Source organism: Schistocerca serialis, chromosome 9 (genome assembly GCF_023864345.2).
Source record: "Schistocerca serialis cubense isolate TAMUIC-IGC-003099 chromosome 9, iqSchSeri2.2, whole genome shotgun sequence".
NCBI lineage: Eukaryota > Metazoa > Arthropoda > Insecta > Orthoptera > Acrididae > Schistocerca > Schistocerca serialis.
In genome coordinates this window covers 281,731,485-281,752,173 of record NC_064646.1, presented here as the reverse complement: position 1 = coordinate 281,752,173, position 20,689 = coordinate 281,731,485, and the positions used below count along the sequence as shown (strand labels likewise).

General features: G+C 41.3%; 1 protein-coding gene across 1 annotated transcript in view; it reads right to left on the bottom strand.

Annotated features, from left to right (window-relative positions):
- The window catches only part of LOC126418837 (alpha-tocopherol transfer protein-like), a 146,632-nt gene extending 126,521 nt beyond the window's left edge, over window positions 1-20,111 (bottom strand). Inside the window, exon 1 of the mRNA XM_050085814.1 lies at window positions 19,901-20,111. Coding sequence (XP_049941771.1) covers window positions 19,901-20,044 — 144 coding nt within the window. The 5' untranslated portion in view covers window positions 20,045-20,111. The remainder of the gene's footprint in view (window positions 1-19,900) is intronic.
- Between the last annotated feature and the right edge of the window lie 578 nt (window positions 20,112-20,689).

Below are 20,689 nucleotides of genomic sequence, written 5' to 3'. Positions count from 1 at the left end.
TTCGTGCACGCACAGAATGAGCACGTCGATGGCAGCCCTTCCAGACGGAGGCGGGACTAAGTCCCTCGCACCCCTCGTCTCCCGGACAGTCCAAGTTCTCGTTTGTTCACGGTCGTGGTCGACTGCCACGATGTACTGCCCGCATAATAAGCAGGCATGTAGATAAGCGAGAGAGAAAATCTAGATACAAAGTACATAGTACGCAGAAGTGTTGTTAGAGCAAAAACAATTACCGAGACACGACGATAAGTTTTTGCGACATAACCTTTATGTAACCACAACGTCAGCGTTAGGTAAGCCACATTGTAAAAGAGAAAGTAAAAAGCGCACTGCGGCTAACTTCAGCCTCAAGTTGTTGGCCGCAGCTGTTGGTGGGACCCATCACTCAGAGAGCAGGACAAAACGTAAAGGATCACTAGGGCTTAAAAGAAATTTTGGAATTTCATACGGTTGTACTATTCTCGTCATATCGTAAAGAGAGAACCTGTCACCAGATTAATGTCAGAAACATCTCTGTACTGCTCGTAATTTGTTCATTATGTGCTGAACTATTTCGTTCATTTTGTGTTGAACTATCTGGACTGCCATTCTAGATTTTCTGCTGCTTACAAGCATGCATATTTGACTGTATTTTAATTACTTACGAAAACGGATGGTTTGAAGATGGACATTTAGTACGGAACTATTCACCACCAATAAATAAAGGACACTTCTTAATGTGACATTCGACGAACCAGCAACCATTTATTTCAATAAAGGAAAAGTTGATGATCTGTTTCCCTGCAGCATGCTGATATTGGACGTAGCTGTATTTCACCAGCTGCAAAGTATTTCAACGAAGATAGAGAGACAGTCACCAGCTGCAGGTTCCAACTGTTTAAACTGACATCTTTAGAAGTGAAATAGGCTCAAGTCATTGGTAAGCCACCGCCACAACAAGAATCGGACGGCAGCGTCTTTTGTTACAGAATGGAAATGTCTGTATTTATTGGAGCCTATTTCACTTATAAAGATGATAGTTTAAACTGCTGAAACGGGTAAAGTGAACCAAGTAAAGGTTTTTTCTGCAGCGGGTGACCGACCCCTTAGCTTTGTTGACATAAATATCACTCGCGGTGTTCGACATCCTGCATTCCTGAATTTCGGGGCATGGATGCGAAGAAAATGCTAAGTTACTTTGAATTTAGCAACAGTGCTTCATAAAGAGTAGTGGTAGTCTTTTGTATCTCATTTTGCACTTTGCAAATTACCCTACAGTACTGACTTGCCCTACACAATGCATCAATGTAACTAGGCGCTGAGAATCGTAAGGACCTAAAGCGCACCGCATCGATTTTGACACCGTAGTACGTATGCATGCTCCTGAGGTCTGTTGATCTTACTGTGAACCAGATTTATCCATATTTGGAGCCCCATACAGTATATATGAACAGGGACGAAAAGCTATCTCACGAATATTCATTTCCATATGGGCCCAAAGCACAAAGGATAATTTTATTGCTCTGCGCTATTCATTTGCTATCTAGGTTTGTCAACATAATTAAGTATGTGCTGTAAAAATATTTCATAATCTGAGGTGTATCGACAGTTTTACCAGAATCTCAACCTATGGAACGTGCTTAATGAAAATGGTGATAACGAGGACCATGAAGTGTTGGGACACATCGTTATTGTTTGTGTCGTGCATTTAGTATCTGTTCTTTACGTTCTGATTCCAGCTTTACAGTAATTAAAAGCTTTACAACTGTCAGACGACACTATTCTCTCTAGCACACATGTGGAAATTTTGTGAATTGTAATTCATTTCCAGCGGAAAAATACTCCTATTGGAGCACGAACAAAAGCGAATATGCCCCTGTTTAAAAGATACTGACTGAAAAGTGGAGTACCAGCTCCTCCTCCTACCTTCCTCAGGACTTTAAAAATTTTCCCAAAATCTTTGACATGCGTTCATATTCGTGTTCTTTCTATAATCCAACTCACTGTGACTCTCACGACCTCCCCTAAATGTAGTTCAGTCACCCCAACGTCAGTTTGTAAACTATGTTTCGCCTCATACCGGATTTTACGTGCGTGTTTTACGCGTGCGTGTAAGGTAACTTGAACCTCTGTATCTCGAAAACGGATAAGGACATCAAGAAAATTTTCAAGGTTTGCGAGAGCGGGATCATAGAAATATATATCCTAAAATTTTCAACCATTTACAGTGCATAGTCATCTTGGAATCCGCGGCTCGGTTTTGGTACGAAAAAACGGCCATCAACTAATGGTGCCTCCATAAGCATCTTAATGCCCACCGTGGATCACATATAATGCAAAAGGAACCATCCGATTTGCTCCATTTCCCTAAGCAGGAGGATGTGTGTGATATTCATACTTTGACCCTACACTGTAGGACTCAGACACTACGACGCTCCTTCAGTCGGGCACAGAAACGGTTCCTAGCCCAAAAGCTGTCCAAATCACTTGACCCTGCCTTTCTTTCATCAATAGAATCCAAGGTATGATCCCCGGAGGAATCCCATTCTTATGCGTTGGGTTTCGGAACACAGTAAGTACCGCATGCTGTTATATGCGTATCACAAATATGTTCTTAAATTTTAATCAGTATTACATAACATAAAGTGAATATATTATTTTTTTTTGGTAAGAAGTGTAAGATGTTGGGACTTGTTTAAAAGACGATTCAGACCTATCAAACTGGTGGTCTGTCCATAAAACTGATTTTCACAAATATCTATTTTTGCAAAACTTGTTCCTGTGCTTTGATGCCTTACGGTTTCAGTGCCTCAATTGTTTCTTTTACATCTAGCCTACACGATGAACCTTAATTCTAGCGATATATCACAAAATGTTGTAGATGGCTGCACGTTCAGAGACCGTGAATAGTTACAATTGAAAGAAAACCAGCCCTAGGTCACTATTTTCCACAAATTAACCTGGTTTCAACACTGCTAGGTGAGTCTTCTTCAGAATTTAAAACAAAGAATGCTCTATATTCTATAACATGGTTCAGAATAATGACTGAAAACGTATGATAGGGTATAAAAACGGAATCATCGTAAAAAACTGACAGTATTTATATGTCATTTATAAAATAATAACTATACCAAAAGGGTATTAGTCACAAAGATATTTAAGGTAAAGAAAACTGTGATGGCGAGCCGCTAAGGGCTGCTCGTTACTTGCGTGGTGCAGGTTGCAAAACGCACTTAGTCCTTAGTGAATCGCCATCACAGTTTTCTTTATCTTAAATATCTTTGTGACCAATGCCCTTTTGGCATATTTATGATTTTATAAATGACATATAAGTACTATCAGTCTTTTACGATGATTCCGTACTTGCACCCTATCATAAGTCTTTAGTCATTATTCTGTGACCATGTTATAGAATATGGACCATTCTTTGTTTTAAATTCGGAAGAAGACACTCCTAGCAGTGTTGAAACCAGGTTAATTTGTTAAAAATAGTGACCGAGGGCTGGTTTGCTTTCAATTCTAGCGATAAATTTTCGAAAGTTATTCTTGTATATTTTCTGAATTTGTTGGTACATTGAACCAGTGATCTACTGTAGCTCGTTACGTAGTAATAAAATAATTTATTCGGTTTGTTACCAATTTTCCTCTGTTTCTATATAAAAAAGTTTCAACGACAGTGGAAAAGACTGTAGTATATAATCAACGAACCGTACAGTATAGGCAGAGAGAAGTGTAACAACTTTCAGGTACAGAACTACTTGTGATGTTGGAACGGCTCACCTTAGCGTCGCTGTGCCGCTGTTCACTGCGTTTGGTGTACCCATGCACGAGGTTCAAAATGGTTCAAATGGCTCTGAGCACTATGGGACTTAACATCTATGGTCATCAGTCCCCTAGAACTTAGAACTACTTAAACCTAACTAACCTAACGACATCACACACATCCATGCCCGAGGCAGGATTCGAACCTGCGAGCGTAGCAGTCGCGCGGCTCCGGACTGAGCGCCTAGAACCGCTAGACCACCGCGGCCGGCTGCACGAGGTTCCCATCGGCCAATTCTTCATCAGTAAACCTATGACATCTGCCGTGTATCACTGTAAACCTGTAACTAACACTGCCGAGTAACAAACCTGGGACACAAACGAGCAGTGCTGTATGGAAGCTTCAGGGCCAAAAGTTAAATGGCCATTATTGTTGTCGACACCACCACCACCTGCTCTTATAGTATAATAAACAGCGAGATAGCTTGTGTCACAACGACGTGAGCTAGATCCTAAGAGTAATAGACAGCCCGGGTAGCTGACTAGCGGGATAAGGACATCATGTAGAACAAAGCGGGAATTATATCAAAATGTTAGAAGTAGTCACAATCAAGCTATTACACATAGTACTGTAATGTGTTTAAAAATGTTATTACGAAGGCAAAGAGTTTGTGGTATACAAATAGAATAGTTAATTCACAGGATAAAATTAAAAGCTTATGGTCAGTTGTGAAGGAAGTGTCTGGTCAGCAGCACAAGGTCGACGATATAGAGTCAGTTCGTAGTAAAAATATTTCTGTTACTGCTAAGTCAGATATATGTACAGTATTTAACCATTATTTTCTTAGCATTGCTGGTGAATTAAATAAAAATTTAGTTCCTACAGGGAATCATATAACTTTCCTGGCAAATGCCTTTCCGAGATTGATGTCTGAAATACTCTTCTGAGATACAGACAAAGGGGAAGATGGAGTCAATATGTAATCACTGAAGATTAACGACTCTCATGGTTGTGATGGAGTGTCTAGCAGAATATTAAAGTATTGTACTGCACATGTTAGTCCTGTATTTATCCATATTTGTAATTTTTCCTTTAGGAATGGTCAGTCTCCTAAATGATTAAAGTACTCAGTAGTAAAACCGCTTTATAAAAAGCACAAAGGGATAATGTAGAAAATTTTAGACCTATTTCTATGCCATCAGTGTTTGCAAAAGTTGTTGAAAAGGCTGTCCATGTAAGCATAATTAATCATTTTATATCACACGATTTGCTATCAAATTTACAGTTCGGCTTTAGAAGTCGTTCAACAATTGAAAATGCTATATTCTCTTTTCTCTGTGAGGTACTGGTTGGGTTAAACAAAAGGTTTCGAACACTAGGCATATTTTTTGATTTAACTAATGGCGTTTGATTGTGTTGATCACAAAATGTTGCTACAGAAGTTGGACCATTACAGAATACGGGGAGTAGCTCACAATTGGTTCACCTCTTACTTAAGCAGCAGACAGCAAAAGTTCATTATTCACAACGTTGAGAACGGCTGTGTTGTGTGGTCTGAGTGGGATATGGTCAAGTGTGGGGTGCACCAGGGATCTGTGTTGGGGCTATTCCTGTTCCTTATTTATATAAATGACATACCCTCTAGTATTACGGGTAATTCTAAAATATTTCTGTTTCCTGATGATACTAGCTTGGTAGTAAAGGATGTTGTGTGCAACTTTGGCTCGGTTTAAAATAGTGAAGTTCATGACCTAAGTTCATGGCTTGTCGAAAATAAACTAACGATAATCATAGTAAGACTCAGTTTTTACGGTTTTTAACACACAGTTCAACAAAACCTGACGTTTTAATTTCACAGAATGGGCATACGATCAGTGAAAAAGAACAGTTCAAATTTCTAGGTGTTCAGATAGATAGTAAACTGTCGTGCTAAGTCCACGTTCAGGATCTTGTTCAAATACTTAATGCTGCCATTTTTACTATTCGAACGGTATCTGAAGTAAGTGATAGTACGACACGAAAATTAGTCTACTTTGCTTACTTTCATTCGCTTATGCCTTATGGTATTATATTCTGGGGTAACTCTTCCCAGTCTAAAAGGATATTTTTGGCTTAGAAAAGGGCGGTTCGCGCAATAAGTGGTGTAAGTTCACAAACCTCTTGTCGACCCCTGTTCAAGAGTCTGGGTATTTTGACATTGGCCTCTAATATATACACTCCTGGAAATTGAAATAAGAACACCGTGAATTCATTGTCCCAGGAAGGGGAAACTTTATTGACACATTCCTGGGGTCAGATACATCACATGATCACACTGACAGAACCACAGGCACATAGACACAGGCAACAGAGCATGCACAATGTCGGCACTAGTACAGTGTATATCCACCTTTCGCAGCAATGCAGGCTGCTATTCTCCCATGGAGACGATCGTAGAGATGCTGGATGTAGTCCTGTGGAACGGCTTGCCATGCCATTTCCACCTGGCGCCTCAGTTGGACCAGCGTTCGTGCTGGACGTGCAGACCGCGTGAGACGACGCTTCATCCAGTCCCAAACATGCTCAATGGGGGACAGATCCGGAGATCTTGCTGGCCAGGGTAGTTGACTTACACCTTCTAGAGCACGTTGGGTGGCACGGGATACATGCGGACGTGCATTGTCCTGTTGGAACAGCAAGTTCCCTTGCCGGTCTAGGAATGGTAGAACGATGGGTTCGATGACGGTTTGGATGTACCGTGCACTATTCAGTGTCCCCTCGACGATCACCAGTGGTGTACGGCCAGTGTAGGAGATCGCTCCCCACACCATGATGCCGGGTGTTGGCCCTGTGTGCCTCGGTCGTATGCAGTCCCGATTGTGGCGCTCACCTGCACGGCGCCAAACACGCATACGACCATCATTGGCACCAAGGCAGAAGCGACTCTCATCGCTGAAGACGACACGTCTCCATTCGTCCCTCCATTCACGCCTGTCGCGACACCACTGGAGGCGGACTGCACGATGTTGGGGCGTGAGCGGAAGACGGCCTAACGGTGTGCGGGACCGTAGCCCAGCGTCATGGAGACGGTTGCGAATGGTCCTCGCCGATACCCCAGGAGCAACAGTGTCCCTAATTTGCTGGGAAGTGGCGGTGCGGTCCCCTACGGCACTGCGTAGGATCCTACGGTCTTGGCGTGCAACCGTACGTCGCTGCCGTCCGGTCCCAGGTCGACGGGCACGTGCACCTTCCGCCGACCACTGGCGACAACATCGATGTACTGTGGAGACCTCACGCCCCACGTGTTGAGCAATTCGGCGGTACGTCCACCCGGCCTCCCGCATGCCCACTATACGCCCTCGCTCAAAGTCCGTCAACTGCACATACGGTTCACGTCCACGCTGTCGCGGCATGCTACCAGTGTTAAAGACTGCGATGGAGCCCCGTATGCCACGGCAAACTGGCTGAAACTGACGGCGGTGGTGCACAAATGCTGCGCAGCTAGCGCCATTCGACGGCCAACACCGCGGTTCCTGGTGTGTCCGCTGTGCCGTGCGTGTGATCATTGCTTGTACAGCCCTCTCGCAGTGTCCGGATCAGGTATGGTGGGTCTGACACACCGGTGTCAATGTGTTCTTTTTTCCATTTCCAGGAGTGTATATTCCTTACTGTCATTTCTTATTAAGAATATTAGCTTATTCCCAAGAATAAGCAGCTTTCACTTACTTAATAGTCGGCAGATATCAAACCTGCATCTGGATCGGACTTCCTTAAGGGGGGTAGGACGCTCATAGCAGTGGAAGTTCAAAAATATAACAAGATATATTTTTTTACATGTGAAAAGTCATCATGTTTTCACTTACTATTCGCTGCTTTCGTTGCTATAGGTACACTTTTCTTCATAAGTAAGGGAGATTCTTCGATTAATTTTGCACAGCATACAAACCATACTTACACGTGTATGAAACTCTAGAATTTTCCAAATCTATTAAAAACTGTGCTAAAATTTGAGATAATTAACCATAAAATTTGAGTTTTTTCTAAACATGAAGTTTAAAATGTAACAGCTCATTCGTTTAATTAAATAAATTCTAGATTTTCATACACCTGTAAGTATGGTTTGTATGCTGTGCAAAATTCATCGAAGAATCTTTCGTACTTGTGAAGAAAAGTGTACCTGTAGCAACCAATGCAGCCAATAGTGAGTGAAAAAATGATGAAATTTCACACGTAAAAAAACTTATTTTTTTAAGCTTTTGAACTTACATTGCTATGAGTCTGAATCCTGAATCCTTCATGGTCGTATTGACAAAGTTTTATGAATTTATTTGTAAAAGTATAGACAATGGAAATTAAAATGTTGTGTTGTGCTTCTCCTGCTCCAAGTCGGCCCGTTTGACGTCCTGCCCTCCTTAAGTCTTGTGCAAAGATGTGTGCATTATACTGCTGCATCCATTTTCAATAAGCCACCACTCGAAACCAAGAATATTAGCTACAATCCACGCGCTTTTAAATAGAAACTGAAGAATTTCCTCATATGTCACTCCTTCTATTCTGTCGAGGTGTTCCTTAAAAAATTGAACTAATTCTTGCTGTATTGTTGATTGCGTTTACTTAAACTTATGGACTGACTTTTTTCGGGGTCATAAATATTTTATTACATTTATGTTGTAATTTAATGTACTGACACGTTCCATGACCTTGGAGATTTGCTCCTCAACTTGGCTACGCAACTTGACGTGTAAATAAATAAATAAATCCGTGGGACGGATTGACGACCACTGTACACTAGCTAGTCTGACTGAGGTTTCTATGCGGTTTCCCACGCTCGTTTTGACAAATATTAGTCTGCTCCGCAAATCCCACCTCGGAGAATACGCTACACAAACGTCTGAAGTACGATAACACATAGAATTAAGTTTAGGCGATTCATAGACAGACGGCGTACAGGAATTCCCTTCGTTATCGTGCGTGTACACTTGCGCGCCTCGCTGGCAGTCGCCGTGCGACTGCAGCTTGCCGCACGCGGAAGCAGAGGCGTCCAGTGTGAACACAGGTGTGAATGGAATCCATTCGCACGCACGTGCTTAGGAAGAGGCGCGCACCTACACGCATGCCACTACTTGTATGTGAGGTAACCACGGTCGCGCGGGTACAATTTGCGAGGCGCGCAGGTGTAAACGCACGTTTAGGTTACCTTGACGATTGTGGCGACAGTAAGAGCATCTGACGACAAAGTTAAATAACAAAATAAAATTTTCCAATCTTATACTGATAACAGAATTGTAAAACCGTCGTGTCTGTCTGGCTGTATCCCCAAAACTACTAGCGAATGCCACGAAGTGGTTCCTTCATCTTCGGAATCAAATCAGTCACAAGGGCTTAAGTCATATTACTGTTCGATCGTGGGCATCACCTGCGATCAGCTTTGCGAAAGAAGCGGCAACACTTTCTGCGCAACCAACCTATCATTTTGCACGACAACGCGCGAGCGCATACAGCGCAAGATGTGGCTGCTCTGTTCGGTCGATGGGTCTGGTAAGTACTGTACCAACCATCATACTCCCCGGACTTAAGTCTTTGTGACTTTGATTTGATTCCGAAGATGAAGCAACCACTTCGTCGCATTCGCATCAGAACTGTTCGACAGGCAGTAGACCGCTCCATTCGCACCATAAACAGAACAGGCTCTGCTAATGGTATACGAGTATTACGTCTTCCACACCGCTGGCGACAGGTTCTACACAAGGCTGGTGACTACTTTGAAGGACAGTAACAAGTACAAACATGTAACTCTTTAGTATCGGTTGCGAATAAATAGTTGCCACTGTTTAAGTTCCAGCTCTCATACATTTGTCTAGGTAACATATTTAACTGATTAACATTGCAAAATCATAGATTAATGTAAGTGCGAGACAAGCCATTGAAAACGTGAAATGCTACTGACACATTGTAAATGTCGTGTGACTAGGGCCTCTCGTGGGGTAGACTGTTCGCCGGGTGCAAGTCTTTCGATTTGACGCCACTTCGGTGACTTGCGCGTCGATGGGGATGAAATGATTATGATTAGGACAACACAACACCCAGTCTCTGAGCGGAGAAAATCCCCGACCCAGCCGGGAATCGAACCCGGGCTCATTGGATTGACATTTTGTCGCGCTGACCATTCAGCTACCGGGGGCGGATTCGTGGTACATTAACAACGAGTGTAACCGCCAGGAGGTTGAGCGCAAGCATGCAAATATGCATAAATTGTGTTGTATAGGTTCCGAATGTCAGTTTGCGGGATGGAGTTCCGTGTTGTTGCACTTGGTCAGTCCGTACAGGAACAGTTAATTTTGTTTGTGGACGACGCTTGAGTTGTCGTCCGAAGATGTGCGATATGTGCTCGACAGGAGGCAGATATGGCGTTCGAGCAGGCCAAGGCAACATGTCTATATTCTGTAGAGCAAGTTGGGTTGGAGCAGCAGTATGTGGGCCAGCGTTATCCTGTCGGAAAACATCCCCTGGAATGCTGTTCATGAACGGCAGCACAACAGGTCGAATCACCAGACTGACGTACAGATTTGCAGCCGGGGTGCGTGGGATAACCATGAAAGTGCTTCTCCTATCGTATGAAATCGCACCCGATACTATAACTCAAGGTGTAGGCTCAGAGTGTCTAACCCGTGGACAGGTTGGTTGCAGGCCCTTCAACTGTTCTCTTACAACTATCACACGGCCATCGCTGGCACCGAGAAAGCTGACTCGTAACTTAAATAAATGTGACACATAGAGCATACTCCAGGCTTCAAGACTTTGTAACTAAAACTCTAAGAAGCCGATCTTGTCTAGGATATTGGACGGATCACAGGTGACGGATAATGAACGTTCCACCAGATACGGTGGACGGCTACGAATATAGAATAAGTTGTTCCGGACCAAGGCAAAATAAAACCAAATCCACTTTGCGTCTGTCTTGTAGGATGCGGCATAGTGGTAATTGTCTATTCACTACTGGTACAGCTGAAATGTATATTCTGGAACTAACGCTTCTAGTCTTAACACTCTGAGTTCACTCAGTGAGTCTACTCAAGGCCACCTGATTCCAGGTACAATAGTCATCGATCATTTTGATAATCACAATATTACCCAAAGTGGTAAATCCACCAGCATTATTACTGGCGCAACTAGTCCTCCGGGCTCTGGAGTGGCCAGATTAAAATGCAGTGTGATTCAGCAGAGGAAGTAGGAATTCACTGGCCAACTTAAAATCAAAATATTTTTTGCAACGCTTAACACACAAACATTCTCGCAACCAGGCTTCGTAAATTGGGAGATACATTAAAAGATTCAAATTTCGGCACTCCAAGAAACACGAATGACGGACAATGACACCATGCATTTTGGTAATTATCGTCTTTTTAAAAGTAAAACTGATAAAAGAATTCTTAATAATACATCACATCTGGGAGTTGATTTTGCAGTCTCCATAAATATTTTAAATTCAATTATCGGAGATAAAACCAATTAATTATAGACTAATGACAATTACTCTTAAATGCGCAAATAACACACACTTAATTAATGCCCATGTACCATTCAGTGAGGATTGCCGTAAAAAATATTAAGAAGTTAATAAAGCTTGGGAAACATTAGATTGCATCAGTTCGAAAATTCCATCAAACCATGTTAAAATTTTAACGGATGATTTTAATGCTCAATTAGGTAAAGAGAAAAAATATAAGAAAACGGTGGGTGGATTTCCTGCGCATAAATGAGCAAACCGAAATGGCCAAAGATTTGTTGAAACGTGCAAAATTTCAATCATAAAATCGTGTCAACACATTTTAAAAGGATCCCTTCTAAACAAAAAAACTCAGTGGGCACTCAATACATCTATTGGGGAATTTCAAATTGATCATGTAGCAATTTCATACCAAAACAACAAAGAAGTTTTAAATGTCCAAGTTACGAAAGGGCCTAATATAGATTCTGATCATATTTAACGCCAATAAAAGTAAAACTTTTACCTCAAAAACTCTTCAAAACAAAAAAATGATACCCCAAAATTTTACACTGTTAAAATAACTTCAGCTCTAACAAGCGAGCTTAACAAAAAGCAATCCAACAATTGGCAAAGCCTAAAAGAAAAGTTAATCACAACAGCACAAAATTTAATTCCGCTTCGAAAGAAACAAAAACACCCTTGGTGGAAAGCGGTCTGTGAAACAGCAGGTAAGTCTAGGCATGAGGCATTCAAAAATTTGAATGGTAAAAAAACTGAAAATACGTACAACATCTTTCCAACTGTAAGAAAAGAACTTCTAATTTAATCCAACAGATTAAAAGAAACTATGAAAATGCCTGACCTCTGGAAATCGAAAAAGACTTCCAAAAGAACAATACAACAAACTTCCACTAAAACACTCAAAACAAAACTAACTGGTTACCGACCTGTAGTAAAGGAGTTCTGCTATTTGGGGAGCAAAATAACTGATGATGGTCGAAGTAGAGAGGATATAAAATGTAGACTGGCAATGGCAAGGAAAGCGTTTCTGATTAAGAGAAATTTGTTAACATCCAGTATTGATTTAAGTGTCAGGAAGTCATTTCTGAAAGTATTCGTATGGAGTGTAGCCATGTATGTAAGTGAAACATGGACGATAAATAGTTTAGACAAGAAGAGAATAGAAGCTTTCGAAATGTGGTGCTACAGAAGAATGCTGAAGATTAGATGGGTAGATCATGTAACTAATGAGGAAGTATTGAATAGGATTGGCGAGAAGAGAAGTTTGTGGCACAACTTGACCAGAAGAAGGGATCGGTTGGTAGGGCATGTTCTGAGGCATCAAGGGATCACCAATTTAGTATTGGAGGGCAGCGTGGAGGGTAAAAATCGTAGAGGGAGACCACGAGATGAATACACTAAGCAGATTCAGAAGGATGTAGGTTGCAGTAGGTACTGGGAGATGAAAAAGCTTGCACAGGATAGAGTAGCATGGAGAGCTGCATCAAACCAGTCTCAGGACTGAAGACCACAACAACAACAACCGACCTGCAAGTCTTTGCTTCAAACATGGAAATGGCTATTTAGTTCTTAACAACCAGGAAAATTATAACATATCTGATAATTATTCTGAAAAACCATTAAACTGTCCAGAACCAGTGAATAAATTCCAATCGCAGAAAACTAATAACACCAACCCTGACACTAAAGAACCTGACGAAATAGAAATAATTAAACAAATTAAGAGACTTAAAAACAAATAAAACATCCGGTGAAGACGGTATAATTGCAGAACTACTACAATCAACGGGTCCTAACACTATAAAAGAGTTCACTCAACTAACAGTACATATTTCGCAAACTGAGAAAATACCTGGGTAATGGAAAACTACCCTAATTCATCCATTGCATAAAAAAGGTGACAGAACCGATGTTAATAGTTACCGAGGAACCTCTATTCTCCTACTACATACAAAATTCTCTCGCAATGGTTACTTTATCGAGCCCAAGAACAGTTTGAACCTAAAATTGGTGAATACCAAGCAGGCTTTAGACCAAAGAGATCCTGTTAGTAACAAATTGTTAATTTAAAATTAATCCTTACTTTCAAAGGATTTCCGGTTAAAGTACTGTATCTACATTTACGGATTTTAAAAAGGCCTACGACTCAATTGATCGTGAATAGCTTTTCCAGATTTTAAAGGAACAAGGGCTAGATAATAAAACTCTAACACTGATTAAAGAAACGTTAACTGACAGTATCTCTAAAGTTAAATTCATGGCAGAAATTTCTGAACCATTCGATAGAAAGACTGGTGTTAGACAGGGAGATGGACTCACCCCATTACTGTTTAACTATGATTGGGAAAAGGTGATTACAGGATGGTGAGAGCAAAAGTTAGGTTAAAATATAGATCAATCAATCGAGTTAGGTATAAGTAGTATTAAAGTAGATTGCCTCGCCCTTGCTGATGGTCTCGCAATTTTAACTAAGGATATTACCACAGCTCAAAAACAAATTGAAATTCTTAAAGAAGTTGCAGAAAAAGTAGGACTACAAATATCATTCATAAAATGGAATATATGACAGGCAACAAACAAGCACCAAAGTTTTTGAACACAAAATATGGGAAAATAAAAACGGTTTCTCAGTTTAAGTACTGGGGGAAATCATACAGGAAACCGGTCTGGAAAAAGCTGAAAACGAAGATCGCTGTCAAAAAATGGTAACTGCATTCAGATTAACACAAGATATTTATAACAAAAAATCACTTTCTAAATTCAGTAAACTTTGGTATTACAGCATTGTAATCAAACCTGAATGTCTTTATGGGGCAGAAATTTTAATTTTATATAGAAAGAGGAATATTGAAAAATTCAAAAGAACGAAAGAAAGAAAGATTATTAATAAAATATTAGGCCCCAAAATTACTGATGGAGAGACTTGTAAGCTGAGAAGTAATAAGGAAACAGAAGAATACACGGACACGCATGGTGTCTGAGCCAATTAAATGGATCGCTGCGATTAAGGAGGATCTTAAAGTAGCCGGTATAACTCAGGCATACGTTACAGATAGAAAAACATTCGGACAAAGGATATTTGCTTGGAAAGTTGGTCAGAGGGAAATTAGAAAACGGATTAGAACACCGTGGTCTGATGGAAGAAAGAGACTTCATTGTCCAAGGATGAAACGAATTTGAACACCATGGAAGGCCAACCATCAAAAGTGACATTGAAGGATTGTATCTCGCGTGGTCCTACTGGGTCCACACGTGTATAATAATAATAATAATAATAATAACAATAATAATAATGGAGCATACATAGCAGAAGAAATCATCTACTGCACCATCACACTGTTGACTACAAATTACTGGAAACAGTAACTACAGCACAGTACCTGCGATTAACCATCCGGAGCGACCCTAATTGGAATGATTACGTGAAGCAAGCAGTTGGAAAACAGGTGCACGACTGAAATTCATAGGAAGAATCTTAAATAAATGTAATTCGCCCACGAAAGAAGAGGCTTACAAAACACTGATTTTACCGATTCTTGAATACTGTGCACCCTTAAGCGTTGGATTAATGGAAGAGGTACACAGGGTCAAACGAAGCGCATTTCGTCACGGCATTCGGCGCGAGTGAGTTACGGAGATGATGAAGCTACAAGGAGGCGTTTTGCATCACACAGTGAATTATGCGAAAGAGTACGATCCTGCAAAAATTGGGCAACACATTACTTCCTCACACAACAGTAGTGCCAGAAGTATCCACCACCACTCCCCGTCAGGTGTCTTTTGTAATATAGAATTAGATGTAAAATCCTGAATGTGGTGATTGTAAGAAAGTTTTCCATCTACAATGAATTTTTACTCTGCAGCAGAGTATTCGCTGGTATGAAACTTCCCGGCAGATTAAAACTGTGCGTCGGACCGAGACTAGAACTCGGGACCATTGCCTTTCACGGGCATGTGCCCACAAACTGAGCTACACAAGCACGACTCACAATCCCTGCTCAGAGTTTTATTTCTGCCAGCACTTGCCGCCGTCGAGAGGCAAAAGTCCCACGTTTGAGTCTTGGGTCGGCAAACAGTTTTAATCAGGAATTTTTTGACAGCTATCTTCTTTCTTGATGTTTTAACAAGTTAGACTTCACTGTTATTTCAACTATGAAACATTTTATTAGAAGTACTTTCACGTGGATATTATTCCTGTGTAGGGGGCTTTTGACATTAGTGCGCCATTACTGAGCTATGCAGAAGCAGGTTTTCTTACTAAACGGGATCTGTCCGACTCCACTTTGCCTACATCTGGTATAGTTTCGGTTTCAAATTTTATCACGAGTGTTTGATATTATCTGTCTTGTTGTCAGTTTTTCGTCGCATAGAACTTGACTTCAAATTTAACAATAAAACTAGGAGAAAAATATTTCTCTGTGTAGAATTTGTTTTTTAAGAATCCCTCAATAAGTGAGTCGTCACGTGTGCAATGGCGTCAGCAGAAATTTATCCAAGACGGGGAAATTACATTTTTGTTATAATTGATTTAGCTTATGAAATAATTTGGCAGAAATTATACTAAACCTATTACGTCAAACGATTGGTAGTTTCAGCTCGATATTTTTCTGAAGGTAGATAACTTCGATAGCTAAAAGGTAAGCATACTTCATTCATATATGCAAAATACATGTTTCATATTATGAATATGAATTTAGATTCTCTCTTTTCGTTTTAAAAATCTAAAATTACATTTTCTATGTAATTAAATCCAGCGTATCCAACGAGTTGCAAAACAAAGCTAGAAATATTCCCAATAACTGTTTTCGCACATATGATAACAATGTTAGTATGACATGGAAAATAATAAAATGATGAAATAAAAGGAAACTGCATTTTGAGAAAACCTTGCTGGTTATTAACCAAGACAACCAGCAGAAATGTCACTGATTTATACTCTTCAAAGTGAGGAATAGGATGTTTGCTTCAAAAACGGTTATTCAATTTTAACGCCTTCTACGACATTTCGTTTGCTACAAACTCAGCATCACATCATTTTACTACATTTATTGAGTTTTTTCACGGCTTCAATTTTTCAGAGTTGACTAGCATAGCTTAAATTAAACAAAATCATTTTTCAGAGCTCCTTTCCTCGGTTTCTTTTGGTTGATTGTAACGCAGACCAGTATTCATAGAGATGAATACGGGCAGCCTCTCCAAACAACCACTTAACAGACTAGGACTGAACTAAGATGATCTTCTTCTTCCTAGTTTGCCACAACGTGCAGCCGTCAAAACATGACTTCTGAATTCGTTATCTTATAGCTGCTATCTGTTGCACTCCACGGTGTTCGAGAAGGTTCCAATTCCTGGCGTGGAAAATTTTTCTGCCTTGAAATTTCTCTTTTTCCCCTTCCTTTTTTTACTGAATATGAAATTCTTCTCTTTTCTATCGGTGCATTTGGGTCCATAGACGAAGTATGCAAAACCATATTTTTCATGGTCTACTACAATCGCTAGCGATTCGAAAACAGAGTGTGGTCTCAACAGGCCATGATGGTTCTTCTCCGACCACAGATCAGTGTTAAAACCACTGCTGCCATTAAGTTGTGCAACAGCAGGGGCGGTTGTCCTTGTGGAAACCGGAAATGGATTTTGGATAGGAATACTGCAAGCAGATTTATTTTGTGCTGGGAATACGTTTCCGAAATGTGCGCACCAGAGTGCTGGAATAATTTTTGTTTTGCCTTCTTTTTTTAGCGGCACACACCGAGTTCCCAGAATTGATTCCCATTGTAAACCGATACGTAGTACTTAGCTGCATGGTTACGACATCTTTGTGTGCATCTATCTCCGTTTTAGTGACGCCGGTTACCGATGTGTGTACCATATCGTGTGAATAGCCTAAACGGGGACGCCTATACAGTATCTCACTATGTTGTTGTTGTTGTGGTCTTCAGTCCTGAGACTGGTTTGATGCAGCTCTCCATGCTACTCTATCCTGTGCAAGCTTCTTCATCTCCCAGTACCTACTGCAACCTACATCCTTCTGAATCTGCTTAGTGTATTCATCTCTTGGTCTCCCCCTATGATTTTTTCCCTCCACGCTGCCCTCCAATACTAAATTGGTGATCCCTTGATGCCTCAGAACATGCCCTACCAACCGATCCCTTCTTCTGGTCAAGTTGTGCCACAAACTTCTCTTCTCCCCAATCCTATTCAATACTTCCTCATTAGTTATGTGATCTACCCATCTAATCTTCAGCATTCTTCTGTAGCACCACATTTCAAAAGCTTCTATTCTCTTCTTGTCCAAACTATTTACCGTCCATGTTTCACTTCCATACATGGCTACACTCCATACAAATACTTTCAGAAATAACTTCCTGACACTTAAATCTATACTCGATGTTAACAAATTTCTCTTCTTCAGAAACGCTTTCCTTGCCATTGCCAGTCTACATTTTATATCCTCTCTACTTCGTCCATCATCAGTTATTTTGCTCTCCAAATAACAAAACTCCTTTACTACTTTAAGTGTCTCATTTCCTAATCTAATACCCTCAGCATCACCCGACTTAACTCGACTACATTCCATTATCCTCGTTTTGCTTTTGTTGATGTTCATCTTATATCCTCCCTTCAAGACACCATCCATTCCGTTCAACTGCTCTTCCAAGTCCTTTGCTGTCTCTGACAGAATTACAATGTCATCGGCGAACCTCAAAGTTTTTATTTCTTCTCCATGGATTTTAATACCTACTCCAAATTTTTCTTTTGTTTCCTTTACTGCTTGCTCAATATAGAGATTCAATAACATCGGGGAGAGGCTACAACCCTGTCTTACTCCCTTCCCAACCACTGCTTCCCTTTCTCACTATAGGAATGGTCAATATTTAGCGATTATCCCCAGCTGCTCCTCTCGCATATACTGTATGGTCTGCACAATTTTGTTTTGCTTTCATTTAATCGAATTGTTATGTTCGTCACGATTTGGAACATCTTCTAAACTTTTGACACCAATTAAGACTATAGAAACAAGGTCTTTTCCTGAAGTACTTGTAACAAACAAGGGATTTTGGTGCCTGGAGCAGGAGGTCTTCGTCAGTCCTACCTTTGGATTTCCTTTGATACTATTTCCATAGAAACTTTTATCCCCAAACTCATACTTTTTTGAAAGAGAAATACCAATATGTATACATTTAGACTTGTAAATGTTTTACAATACCGAAATATTGTCGTACAATTTTTCATCCCCCATTTCACCCCCAAAGGAGTTCAATTTCCAGAAAAAGTGAAACACGTATTTTTTATTTCCAACCGAGAAGTCAGACTCAAATTTTCATACATTTAGCTTTAAAAATGCTTTCCTAATGAAATCTTTTCATAAAACATTTCATCGCCTGTTTCACCCTCATAGAGGCGGAATTTCCAAAAACACTGGAACACGAATTTTTTTACTTCTAACCGAGTGTAGCTTAAAAATACATTAGTAGTTGTTAAATAATTTATTTAAAAGAAAAACTTTCACTCATTGTACCGCGCCCATAAGGGTTAAATTTCCATAAATGCTGACCGAGAAACAAAATATCACTTCTGGTAAGTTTAGCTTCAAAACTGCCTTAAGAGCGACATTCTTTCAAAAAGCCTTTCATCACCTTTTTTTTCCCACTTTAGGGGTGGAATTTACAAAAATTTCTTCTTCAACGATGCCTACAGTACAGCACAACACGCTATCCAAATTCCAAATTTCTCTGCTCAGTGATTAGAGCTGGGCGATGACGAGTCAGCCATTCTGGACACTGCCTTTTGTATACACGAATGTGACAGGAAAGATCATTTGAAGCAAGTTGGAAAGTAAGTTGTGGTAAGTTCTATGGGACTAAACTGCTAAGGTCATCGGTCCCTAGGCTTAAACACTACTTAATCTAACTTAAACACTAGCTTACGCTACCGACAACACACACACCCGTGCCCAAGGGAGGACTCGAACCTCCGACGGGGAGAGCCGCGCGAACCGTGGCAAGGTGCCCTAAACCTCGCGGCTACCCCGCGTGGACTCATTTGAAAAAAAAAAAAAAAAAAGGTAGTAGTAAAAGAGAACTCTAAAATGTATACCCCAACAGGCATGAGCACTGCTTCATCTTCGATACTGTGAAAAAAATTTCTTGTACTGTATGCTCCTTTGCTTTCCATACTTTGGGAGGAGGTAGTATGGACTAAAAAAAGAAAATAACTGTCTACTAAATATGAGCTTTAAAATGCATTCCTTAAGCGCTATGAGCACTTGTTCGGCAGTAGTGATGCCTTTCACATTAGCGAAGATGAACAAGTGATCGTAGCTCTTAAGTTACGTATTTTAGATCCCATGTTTAGTAAACTTTTTTTGCTTCGAATGATCGTTCCTGTCATATCTCTGAATAATGGCCATTCTTCCTGGGACGCGATCTATAGTGGCACGAGACGCTAAGGTTGATTCCTGGTGAGCAAAATATATTCATCTCCACCGCTTGGCTGACAAGTCGAGAGCAGGTGATAACGTAAGGTATCGTAAAACTGATGCTCGAAGTATTTTCGCTTCTGCCGATGCCTGTTACGTGGAGGCTAACGGCGAGACGAACGGCACAAAGGTTATGTGAATACGTCACGCACAGTGTTTAGGGGGTCGGACAGAAGTCTTGTGTACTCACCTGTTGCCTGGTAACCGCACAGATCGCCACTTCGGGAATGCAGGCGCCGCCCCCTCCAGCCGGCAAGACACACGAACTGCAGCCGCTATCGCGGTCATCGGGCAGTGGCTTATCGCAGCCGAGCGCCTCTCGGTGAGCGGGCATCTCGGTGCAGATAACGCGGGCTCCGTCACCCACCAGCCCAGCTGCCGGACTGCGCTGTGGCGCGCTGCGCCCCCTCCGCCGACACGGGCGCCCGGCCTTGCCACCGCGGCTAAAAACTCACAGCATACCGGTTTGCGCGCACCGCCACAAAGGAGCGGTGCTACCTGTTACACAATTGTTGCAGCGACATAGCGTTACGTAAAAGAAGTGAGAGGAAGTGGCTTCCAACAATTGGTTGGGTCATATCCCGTACCAAGGTCTAGTAGAACTAAGCTTTTAGTTCTAGCTTGAGAATAATTAGCTCATAACATGGTACTGATCTACTTTAGAAGGCATCAGCAGTCGGTTTGGAGCGCTGAGGCTGGCGTAGATCAGATATCAAAAAATGGCTCTGAGCACTATGGGACTTAACTTCTGAGGTCATCAGTCCCCTAGAACTCAGAACTACTTAAACCTAACTAACCTAACGGCATCACACACATCCATGCCCGAGGCAGGATTCGAACCTGCGACCGGAGCGGTCGCGCGGTTCCAGACTGTAGCGCCTAGAACCGCTCGTCCACCCCGGCCGGCCAGATCAGATATCAAGCAGCTATGAGACCCCCCATTCTTGACGTGTCATGATAGCGAAATAGTCTATATGTC